General features: G+C 42.7%; 1 protein-coding gene across 4 annotated transcripts in view; it reads right to left on the reverse strand.

Moving 5' to 3' along the window:
• fermt2 (FERM domain containing kindlin 2) overlaps nucleotides 1-12537 on the reverse strand; it is a 51394-nt gene that overhangs the window by 28080 nt on the left and 10777 nt on the right. For all 4 annotated transcript variants that reach the window (XM_083792101.1, XM_083792100.1, XM_083792099.1 and 1 more), the window contains exon 3: nucleotides 464-697. In XM_083792101.1, coding sequence (XP_083648227.1) covers nucleotides 464-697 — 234 coding nt within the window. The remainder of the gene's footprint in view (nucleotides 1-463; nucleotides 698-12537) is intronic.

Here is a 12537-nt window from a genome sequence, read left to right on the forward strand (position 1 = left end):
TATGGTCTTCTTCTCCTTTCGGCTTTTCCCTTCAGGGGCTGCCACAGCGAATCATCTGCCTCCATCTCACCCTGCCCTCTACCTCCTCTCACACCAACTAACTTCATGTCCTCTTTCACTACATCCATTCTTTGTTCTTCCTCTAGGCTTCCTGCCTGGCAGTTCCACTTCCAACCTCAACATCCTTCTAGTACCAATATACTCACTATCGCTCCTCTGTACGTGTCCAAACCATCTCAGTCTGGCCTCTCTGGCTTTATCTCCAAAACATCCAACATGCGCTGTCCCTCTGATATACTCATTCCTGATCCTATCCATCCTCCATTCTATTGTCATACAGTATTTCACTCATAATTCACTCCCCACCCACTGGGAATCAGGCACAGCCTGAGTGACCTTTCTTGTTTCATATTTGAAACATCCTATATCGTCCTATACAAGTCCTGCATGTTACTGTACTTACTGAAGGTTTTGCAGATGTCAGAGACTGCCTTGAAGACTCGGTCAGAGAAGTTCACCTTGACCTTCATGTGCTTCATGTTGGGAAGCTGCAGACGCAGGAGCTTGTGCTGAGGTGTGAACAGGAGCCTGGCATCGGCTTGGATGCCATACTTGTCCAAGGTCCAGTGGGTTTTCAGCAGCCAGGTTTTCTTCTTCTCCCACCACAGAGCATGGTCTGACCAGTCCTTCTTCACATCTAGGAGGTGGAGACAAGAGTACAGTGGTTATCATTGCATAATCCATCAGTAGTAGGAAAATTGGTTATACGCTTGATGCCGACTGCAGGGGGCGTTCAAGTTTGGAAGATACAAGTCCTGAGTTAATGGGGGGCCTACAATGATGCCATCTGTGGTTTTCATTGTTTTATCAACATTAGGACGCCAACAATTCATAATTAATTTGTCTAAAACATGGGTAGCATTATACTATGCTGCTACAAAGATGTGTCATTACCTAGCAAAAGACAAAGGTTCTCGAGTCGCTACCCAAAACTGAACTAAAAGAACATAGAGTTAAAGAACATAGTTTAACTCCTTGACATTGGACACCTTGATAGCACAATCCTATATTTATTAGAATATTATGATATAATAATAAGTATTCAATTAATCAATTCAGTGTCACATCATGGAGCCCAGAACACTTACCTGGCTCCTCTGTTTGATCCAGATTGATTATAAATCAATACTGATTGCTATTCATATGATGCCAATACCAAGCTACTGCCAAAGGGCTTTAACACGCTGGAATGTAGAGACAATGAACGTGTAAGCAGAGCCCTCTAGAAGTGTCATGCTACGTTATAGTGACCGGACATCACCAATATGTCCCTCCCGGGCAGGGGGTCACGTTCGAGGAGGGGATTCCATAGAGTTTCTGGTGTATTTGAGAGTGTGTGCGAAACAGAGGGAGGTACAAGGGGGTAAAGTCAAAGTGAGGAGGGGGAAGGGGGGGACTGAGAGTGTGAAAGAGGTTACTGTTTGCGTGACACGGCAGGGATATCAGGTTCATACATCCCTCTTTGTTCTACAGTCAAGCCATGATCCCTCTAAAGCAGAGACATGTAGGGCTGGGCGATATGACAAAATCTCATATCACGATATAGAATTTATTTTATCACGATAACGATATACTCACGATATAGCATATTTTTTACGATACCTATTTTTTTATCTAAAAAAATTGTTTTTTGTTCAGGTCGAGTACTTTACTGTACTTGGGCAGTACTTGGGCTGTACTGTACTGTACTGTACTGTACTGTACTGTACTGTACAAGCTCTCCTCCCTGGCCTCTGTCTGTGTTAGGCTGCAAAACAGTGACACTTGGTGGTGACAATAATTATGCTATTTCCGTGCTCGGATACAGGGACATGGACACACACATAGCTGTCTATAGTGGTTGCACCACTCAAAAAACAATTAAATTCACATTATCCAGTCTATGAATATAATACTGATGCCCTGCCCATGCACAGACAGGCCCAAAGCAAGTACAAAAATATTACAAAATAAAATATATAATAATTAGAGGCTGAACTCAATTGTTCAGCCTCTGTAGACATTTTTAAAGCACAGCTCAAGACCCACTTCTACAACATTGCTTTTAATTGATCTTTTATTTTTTGTTATTCATGTCCTCACTGTATTGCATTACTGCTTGTTTTTCAATGTCGTTGCCTTGCTTTTCTTTTTTTCTCCATTGCTCTGTAAAGCACTTTGAGAGCTGCATTTCATGTCATGAAAGGTGCTATACAAATAAAGTTTTATTATTATTATTATGAATAATAATAATAATTATTATGACAATTAAAAAGAAAAAAATAAGACGTTGCCATTCAGACAGAAGTACAGGCCTGTGTCTGCATTAAATTGGCTTAAGGAAAAAATAAATACCTCATGTCACAGTTTGTCACTAAAGTTGTTTCAGTTCATGTTAAGCTCTGTATAGGGAATCAAAATGTTCTGTTGTAGTTATAGTTTAGTTTGTTAAAGACGTTGGGCAGCTTAACGATGTTTAATTGACTACAGGCGATAGAGTGAGAGAGAACGCGACCGCGTCGTCAACTCTCCGTGCCCAGCTGTGCGTATTATGGGAAAAGTGGAGGTTTTTCTTTTCCTTTTTTTTGATGATCACAACAAAGTCAGCGTCTTGTGTTGTTGTTGTTGGAAGCTGTTGCTGAAGTAAGGACTTTTCAAATGGAATAATTTATTTGGAACAATAAAAGACACGCAGCAGGAGGACTGCACAGGTAAGAGGAACGTCTTGGAAGAAGTTTGCAACCGACGACGGACAAGCTTATTGTTCAACTGTGTAAAACATGCGTGGCTCACGCAATTTATCAATTTGACCCAACATGAAACCTACATTTATAACAGTGAATGACCGGTTACTCTAAGGGCGCGTTCGGAAATAGCGCACTGTGCAATGCAAACTGATAGATGAGTGCGCTCCGGTGTGGTATTTCCGAACGTGCCCCTTACACCGCTCTGAATCTCAGCCATCATCTCCCTTCATGTAATCCAAACCACTTCCATATCCATACAATGAAGACGTTGCCCCTCTTAGGTGCAAGCACCCTTGTGTTGTGGTCGTGTTGGCCTTAGAGTATATAATAGAGAAGACATCCGAAAGGTGTTGGCTCACTGTTTTCAGTGCGGTCGGCTGCTGGGCATGCCGTATATAAGCGCTGTGACGTAAAGTACTGCCGTAAACACTGCCGTAAAACGAAACGGCGATATAAGCGATATAGATTATTTTTCGTGATAGACATTTTCTATCGAAAATACGATATATATCGTCATATCGCCCAGCCCTAGAGACATGCCACCCAAAACCCAACTCCGCTCCCAGTGCTCCGCTTGGTAAGGGCTCAACACAATGGTGATGGACCTGGGGTCTCAGCGTGTGCATGTGCGTCTGTATGTCCAACTTCAGAAGGAAGGTGAAAACCGCAGGGATTTGAGGAACTCAAAGCAGCTGTTTTGTAGATCACCTTGCACTGACTTCTATAAATGCAGTATTGTGATGGGCTGTGTACTTAGGTTCAGCTGCTTTGATCTATGAATTCCATCAAAGCCTACAGGATGAGCAGAAAATGCTTCAATCCCCTGCCTTACGAGAGTTCCTTTAGACCCATTATCAGGCAGCACGTGTCTTTGATGATGCATATCTATTGATCCGACTAATGGCAAACATTCAGCTCAATATCTTAAGATTGGCGTCAAAACAATAAATGCACAGTGAAAACAAAATAGCAGGTCATGGGTCTCAAAGTCATTCACTTATAGATTAATCATTTTTAGAATCTGAGAATCTGAAAACATTTGAGACACCCTAGCCATGTTTGATTATTGAGCAAAGGACATTAGTGTTTGTCTGTATATGAGTGGTATCACCGTCTGGTATGCAATAAGTTAATATGCAAGTATGTGTCACCAGGAATCAGTACTGTACTCCACCTATTACACTACATCATACATAGTACATACTAGTCATACATAGTACATGTTAAATTAATAGTACATGATGAGGTTTGTTACTGAACAGAATAACTGAAAATGTGAGTCAGATTGCATATTGCTGTGTATTACTACTAGATGCTCTCCTGAATAGTGATGTCATCACTCAGGCATTCATCCAGGAAGGAACTTCCTTAAGCCGTGTCCAGTTTCCTCCACCCACACACCCCCTTCATCACCTCTACCCCCCTCTATGCAGTCTCAATCTAGCTTCCCTCTGTCTGTCTGTCTGTCTGTCTGTCTCTCACTGCAAGCACTGAGTCACTGTGTCTGGATACTGACGCAGGTTTGCTCAATCATTCTTTCCTGGGAGAAGTCCCCTAGTCTAAATGGTTTCAAATTCTGTATTACTCTGTTTATTGTGCGTTTACTGGAACTGCGTATTCCGGATACTAGCTCATGTCCCTGGTCGTGCTCAGGATGAGGTGTAACACTGGGGCTCCACCGGGCGTCAGCGTCGCGTCTCCGTCAGGGAATGTTCCCTTTTTAATCAATAAAGGGTGGCTCCACTGCCCGCGTTGCGTGACTGCATTAAAATTGCCCCGGTTGGCCCAGGCCGTAGCGTAACGGTCTGGGCACCGGACTGGTAATCCAGTCGCAGTGTGCCGCGGGTTCGACTCCCGGACCCGACACGGCCTTTACTGCATGTCATCCCCCCATCTCTCTCCCGTTTCCTGTCAGCCTACTGTCTGTCCCTTCAAAAATCAATAAAAGGCGTAAGACGCAAAAAATATCTTAAAAAAAAAAAAAAAAAATTGCCCCGGTTCGTTTTTTGACGCACGTGACAGAGACGCAACGCGTGACGTAATGAAGATATATCAAAGCCAGGATATAACTGGCTTTCGATGGTGATGTAATACAGATAGGTTTCAGATTACATACATGTATACATAGAGACATTACCTTTAATCCACCCGACACTGAAACATATCATTATTACGTCACCATCGAAAGCCAGTTATACCCCGGCATTGATACATATCTTCATTACGTCACTCTCAAAATCAGTATATATAATTATATACCACAGCATACGCATAAAAAAAGACGGCACGACCACCTTACTTGTGCGCTCTGCTTGCGCAAGTAACAAGTAATAACCAATATAGTATATAGGCCTACAAGTGCCGACTCTCAGAGTAGCCTACTTTTGGAATATTGGGACAATATTGCAAGCCATGAAGTAAACCTCATTGAGGAAAATAAACCAACCTCTTGTTTCAATGCTGGAAATCTTTCACCACCACTGGTCCTGTCTATAACCGAGACAAAACTTCTGGGACAACCTTGAAAACCTCTTAAAGCCTTAATGGATTGTCATTACTCTGAAGCCAAACCAACTAACTGGATTCAAGGATGCTACAAAAACTAGCTAGTTACAGTATCAGGCCAACTAAATATGGCTGGGGCTCAGGGGATAACACACAAGACACACATTCAAAATAAGAATAAGAGAAGACCTCTATGAAAAAATATGGGAAAAATGGTCGCTATATAAATGGAAAAGAGGTGAAATATAATAAGAGTAATGGAATGGAAAAGTTAAAGGTATCCCCAAGTAAAGGTTCTATTTGAGTCATTTATTTTGTAATTTTATTTATATGATTTTAGTTTTTTGTAACTTCTGTGTTTCTGTGTGGTTGTTGTGACGTTTGCCTTTGTACTATGTTGCGTCTTGTTTTTGTTTCTGTTTATTTGAATATGTCTATAAACCCTAAATGAAAACAAAGTTGAAAAAAAAAGAAATTGTATCTCAAAATAATGCTTCCCCACAAGGACATAGATTAATGGAAGATTAGTGAAGCACAATAATGTGACACTTTTAATGAAAGGCGTGGAAAACTATATTAAAGACAGCATGCTGATCTGGAATGTCACCTCATGTTGACCTCTTGCTAGCTGTCAATCAACCACAGGGTGCCATGGTAGCTCTGATAGCCTTCCGTTTCCATGTCCTACTATTGTTTTCCCTGACCTCAACATAAATAGGGGCATCCATAAGCGTTGACGATCTCCTGCTGATCCCTTCTGATGCCCAAATGAATAGGGCGATGAATGACTCAAAGTCTCCCTAGGAGAAGTAAACAAGCAAAGCAAAACAAAACTCTGCAGGGGAAGATAGAGACCAGGCGATTAGCCTACACTTTTGATTAGGACAGAGGAACCTTTCAAAGGAAGAAAGAAAGAGCAGCATCTAAATTCAGATGCCATTGTGACGTGCTAGGATGAAGATAATGAGAGTTGTTTGTCAAGCTGTTAGCTTAAGAGTGTTGGGGCAAACACTTGGCATCTGACTGACAACATTCCTGGCTTTCTTCTGAGGAGTGTGTGTGTGTGTGTGTGTGTGTGTGTGTGTGTGTGTGTGTGTGTGTGTGTGTGTGTGTGTGTGTGTGTGTGTGTGTGTGTGTGTGTGTGTGTGTGTCGCAGCAGCAGCATGGGGTCTAGCTGTCAACAGTTCATTCTGATGTCTCAGCTGTGCAGAGTACAACTTCATTGCTTCCATCACAGAAACTGCACCCCAAAGTGTAAGCCATTATCGAAGGCCGAAATAATGAGAGGGGAGCATGGGGAGGAAAATTGAAAATAGACCCAAGCATATTTTCATAGCGCTCTCCTCACAGTTTTTCCTCTTACAAGCCAGTCATTTATGGTGTCTGAGAGTGTTGCGGTGCAGCTACTCAAGATTTAACTTTTGGCAGCTCGTGTCCTGACCAGACCACAGTCCACATTATAGTCCTATAGGAGCTTCTGTATATGCGCATGATGTGTGACCAACACAAACAAGGCCATGCACACACACACACACACACACACACACACACCCACACCCACACCCATGTCTCACCACTCTGCCAACAACCTTTTCCCTTCTGTGGTTCTCCCCCGCCCATCGCCAAACCTCACTGGCTGTGGCCCTTCAAATGTGCTTCGTTGTGACATCAGGCAATTGCCTGACAATGTGATTGGATGACCGCTGCTCTGCTGGCCATCCGTTGGTTTCGTTCAATAACAGGCTGGTAATTCAATCTGCAGAGTAGGAGGGACAGCGGGCCTATGGCATCTCCCAGCTAAAAATACAGCCTGCCAGGCCTGACGTAATGCACCATCCAGATGAGGCCAGGGCCTAAGTAATTGGGTGCATTAAATGCGGACCCACAGTCCTTCAGTAGGTTGGTGTGAGTGTGAGTGTGTCACGTGTGTGTGTATGTTAGGGGCTAGGGATGGAAAGAAGAGGGGAGGGGAAGGGAGAAGGAAATCATATTTTATGACCTCTGTGGGCACGTGAAAGAGGAGATGAAGATTGTGTGTGGGTGGGTTTGTGTGTGGTGGGTTGTTACACATGCATATCTGTCAAATGGGAAGGAGGGTATGTTTATCCATTCATTAGTTGCATTACCACAGCTATGTTTGGGCGTGTGCGTGTGTGTGTGTTGTTCTAATGAGCAATATTAATCCATAAGTGCTGTCAAATGGAGTGCATTTCATTCACTATTATCCCCCACAGCCATTAGCACAGCCTTGGATAACAGCTCCCATCCCCAGTCCCCCTAGTCTGTACACCGTTTAGCACCACAGTAGAAACACTAACAGCCGTATTGCCCCAACATCCTTAAAGTAACTACTACCGACTAATACAAAAAGCACAGCTTTGTGGGAATGGTCAGGATGTACTACAGTGTGCATGTTGCTCTACCTCAGATGTAAAAAAGAAAAAAAAAAGAAAAAAAAAGAAACATATCTGCATATCTGAAGTGAACCCTCTCCCTGCCTCCCTCCCTCCCTTACTCTCTCTCTATCACCCTTCCTTCCTCTCTCTATCATCCTTCCCATCCAAGCTGGAGTAGATGGTGTTTACATTAGCTGACAGCCATGTTTATGGAGGCCAGTCTGTGAGAGGAGGGGGGGGACGAGCGATGAGATGAGAGAGAGAGGAAATGAAGAAAAGGCGGGTTAAGGAAGAACACTGGAAGATGAGCAGAGGATGGAACTTTAACAGGTCGTAACGGCAAAGAGACACCATATATTATGAACCTAAAAAAAAGAAAACACAAAATCTAATTATGAATGAAGAGAAAATATTTCTGACTTTTACATCTAGACCGACGTGACAGTGCACTTTTGTGCAGAAATGACATGGCAACAAAACAAGAATGCTGAAACATCCCATCCAATTCCATGTCTACTGGCCCTGGGTGACCTTTGTTTTTTAACCACAAGGCTGTAGAACATCAACAACAGCTGTGATAGTTGACAGATGTCTGGAAGCAGGTTTTAGCAAAAAGAACTCCAAGCCCAATACATGAAGTATAACGGCTCTTCAATGTCTCTCTTTGAAGGATAAGTTAGTATTTTATTACAGTACATGTGACTCAGAAGCAGCAGTATAGCTGCAATATGAGGGTTATAACTTAAGGTTTTCACCCACCAGCTGATTAAATCAATCCTGCCCGCCCAGTGATTTGGATCATGCCGTTTCCGTGGCAATTTGTTTGTTGACGCTGTGAGGGCAGCAGTATGTTAACCATGTTTTTACACACAACAAAGACGGCGCCAGCTCCCTTTTGCTTTTCCATTCTCTCTCCATGTCATACACATATAGTAGACACATGTACATAACATGAAAGGGCAGCTCTTCCTAAATATACTTCTAGACTGCACAGGGTGAAGGCCGGCCCGGTATCGACAAGTGAAGATGCATTAGACAACTGTTGTTCATTGTCCTTAAATTAGATCTACTGGGAATGGCCAGCACGAAAACACTCACAGTTCGTTGCAACGGAAGGTAGATAGTATCAAAACCAAGCCAATGTATGTTTTAAGACAAGCAATGACGGTATCTGCATGGCAGGTACAGGGTCATGCCAGGGTCTGAACAGATTGAAAGCCGATACAGTGCTTTCAATAGCACCCGACCGTGCTTGTACTGAAGACAATGACTGAAGCAACAAGTAGTCATAATTATGATGAAATTTACAATTTAGCAGACGCTCTTAATCCAGAGCGATTTACATTAAGCAATAACAAAAGCATGGCATACATCACATAAATAGAAAGTAGTGAAACATGCGTAAGCTACAAGCACACAAAATACTATGAAATGCTATGAATCTGTTTAAAATGCTATCCAAGTCTACATAAAGTGCTATCTCTGAGGGGGAAATGATTGACAGATAGAGTGTGTGAAGACGGACATGCAGTGAATGGCCCAAACTAGCATTAGCATTTATTCCAATTTCAGTGTCCAAAAACACCATGATAGTGCATGATCTAATTCTGGTAAAACTAGACCTTTACATTATTCTTTCTGACCAGTAGTTATTGACTGCCCTGACCTGGCTACATTTTTTCCTTTATTCCGTTCCTGTCACATCGCCTCCCTTGCACAGTTAAGTGCCTTCCATCGACAGGCCCACAGCTGAACAAGGTTAGCAAAGCCAAAGCTTATTTCAGTGCCTATTATACGGCTGTTCAGCTTCCTTCCAATAAGCGATCGAAGACCAACCAACCATTTATCATCCACAAAGACATTAAATATGCAAGATATACAGCCTTTCAACTCAAAACCTCCTGGGAGAGGAAGAATCTGAAACCTTTCAAGACATCTAATTTTAGCTTATCCTGCATGTATGAAAAGGGACACTCACCCAGGTCACTGTGGCCTTTTAGGCTATGGGAAATGAGAAACAGGAGTTCACCCTGGCTGTGACCTGTGTCACTGACACGCTAGTCTCTTGAGACAGAATTCAAAGGAAAAGAGGGCTCTGTTTTTCCTTTATTTTTGACGATGGGTTCTCAGATTGCCGACGCGCGCGCACACACACACACACACACACACACACACACACACACACACACACACACACACACACACACACACACACACACACACACACACACACACACACACACACACACACACACACACACACACACACACACACACACACACACACACACACACACACACACACACACACACACACACACACACACACACACACACACACACACACACACACACACACACACACACACACACACACAAGGGCTGGGCGATATGACGATATATATCGTATTTTCGATAGAAAATGTCTATCACGAAAAATAATCTATATCGCTTATATCGCCGTTTCGTTTTACGGCAGTGTTTACGGCAGTACTTTACGTCACAGCGCTTATATACGGCATGCCCAGCAGCCGACCGCACTGAAAACAGTGAGCCAACACCTTTCGGATGTCTTCTCTATTATATACTCTAAGGCCAACACGACCACAACACAAGGGTGCTTGCACCTAAGAGGGGCAACGTCTTCATTGTATGGATATGGAAGTGGTTTGGATTACATGAAGGGAGATGATGGCTGACGAGATTCAGAGCGGTGTAAGGGGCACGTTCGGAAATACCACACCGGAGCGCACTCATCTATCAGTTTGCATTGCACAGTGCGCTATTTCCGAACGCGCCCTTAGAGTAACCGGTCATTCACTGTTATAAATGTAGGTTTCATGTTGGGTCAAATTGATAAATTGCGTGAGCCACGCATGTTTTACACAGTTGAACAATAAGCTTGTCCGTCGTCGGTTGCAAACTTCTTCCAAGACGTTCCTCTTACCTGTGCAGTCCTCCTGCTGCGTGTCTTTTATTGTTCCAAATAAATTATTCCATTTGAAAAGTCCTTACTTCAGCAACAGCTTCCAACAACAACAACACAAGACGCTGACTTTGTTGTGATCATCAAAAAAAAGGAAAAGAAAAACCTCCACTTTTCCCATAATACGCACAGCTGGGCACGGAGAGTTGACGACGCGGTCGCGTTCTCTCTCACTCTATCGCCTGTAGTCAATTAAACATCGTTAAGCTGCCCAACGTCTTTAACAAACTAAACTATAACTACAACAGAACATTTTGATTCCCTATACAGAGCTTAACATGAACTGAAACAACTTTAGTGACAAACTGTGACATGAGGTATTTATTTTTTCCTTAAGCCAATTTAATGCAGACACAGGCCTGTACTTCTGTCTGAATGGCAACGTCTTATTTTTTTCTTTTTAATTGTCATAATAATTATTATTATTATTCATAATAATAATAATAAAACTTTATTTGTATAGCACCTTTCATGACATGAAATGCAGCTCTCAAAGTGCTTTACAGAGCAATGGAGAAAAAAAGAAAAGCAAGGCAACGACATTGAAAAACAAGCAGTAATGCAATACAGTGAGGACATGAATAACAAAAAATAAAAGATCAATTAAAAGCAATGTTGTAGAAGTGGGTCTTGAGCTGTGCTTTAAAAATGTCTACAGAGGCTGAACAATTGAGTTCAGCCTCTAATTATTATATATTTTATTTTGTAATATTTTTGTACTTGCTTTGGGCCTGTCTGTGCATGGGCAGGGCATCAGTATTATATTCATAGACTGGATAATGTGAATTTAATTGTTTTTTGAGTGGTGCAACCACTATAGACAGCTATGTGTGTGTCCATGTCCCTGTATCCGAGCACGGAAATAGCATAATTATTGTCACCACCAAGTGTCACTGTTTTGCAGCCTAACACAGACAGAGGCCAGGGAGGAGAGCTTGTACAGTACAGTACAGTACAGTACAGTACAGTACAGTACAGCCCAAGTACTGCCCAAGTACAGTAAAGTACTCGACCTGAACAAAAAACAATTTTTTTAGATAAAAAAATAGGTATCGTAAAAAATATGCTATATCGTGAGTATATCGTTATCGTGATAAAATAAATTCTATATCGTGATATGAGATTTTGTCATATCGCCCAGCCCTAACACACACACACAATGCTGCTAGGTCAATGCTGTCAAAAGAGTGTCAAGGGACAGGCCGACTTATTGATCCTATCAATCTTGTCTTACACAGTCCTTCCCTCTGGGAAGCTCACTCATTCACACAAAATACACTAAGAATACTTAGTTAACACAAACAGGAAACTAGCTTGGAAGTCACTTTGGGTATTGTGTATTCCAGCTATAAAAGTGGTTCATAAAGTTGATCAAAATACACTCCACAGAGTCAGCACTCTGCAGGAATTCATTTGACAACCGAGAGAAATGCCATAGCTGTGCATAAAGACAATACATAAGAGTTTTATGAAGCTGGACTGAAGGCCTCTCTGGTAAGTCTGTGTCATTTCTTTCCCCAGTTTCCCCAGTAGGATGGAACGCATGGAAAGAACACGTTATTCCAACCAGTTCCTTTCCCCTCCTCAGGCGCCACAGCTGACCAGGGGGAGTCAGTATAGAAACCAGGATTACTGCATGTTTTTTGTGAGGGTACCTACCCTAGGGGACACAGTAACGCAATGGTAGTCCATCAGCAGCCTGCATGGGGAGGTGGAGCCAGGGCTGTCTTCCAGCCCTGGCCTCGCCAAGATTTCCTTGAATTACCCAGGCTTCCCCCTTTGAGGCAGGGTACCATTGGAGCTTTGGTGAGGGAGAATCAATGATCCAAGTCCCAGCTCACCTGAGAGCTCCAGGGGATAAGTT

This window comes from Protomyctophum parallelum (genome assembly GCF_964188405.1).
Source record: "Protomyctophum parallelum genome assembly, chromosome: 20".
In the NCBI taxonomy this organism is placed as follows: domain Eukaryota; kingdom Metazoa; phylum Chordata; class Actinopteri; order Myctophiformes; family Myctophidae; genus Protomyctophum; species Protomyctophum parallelum.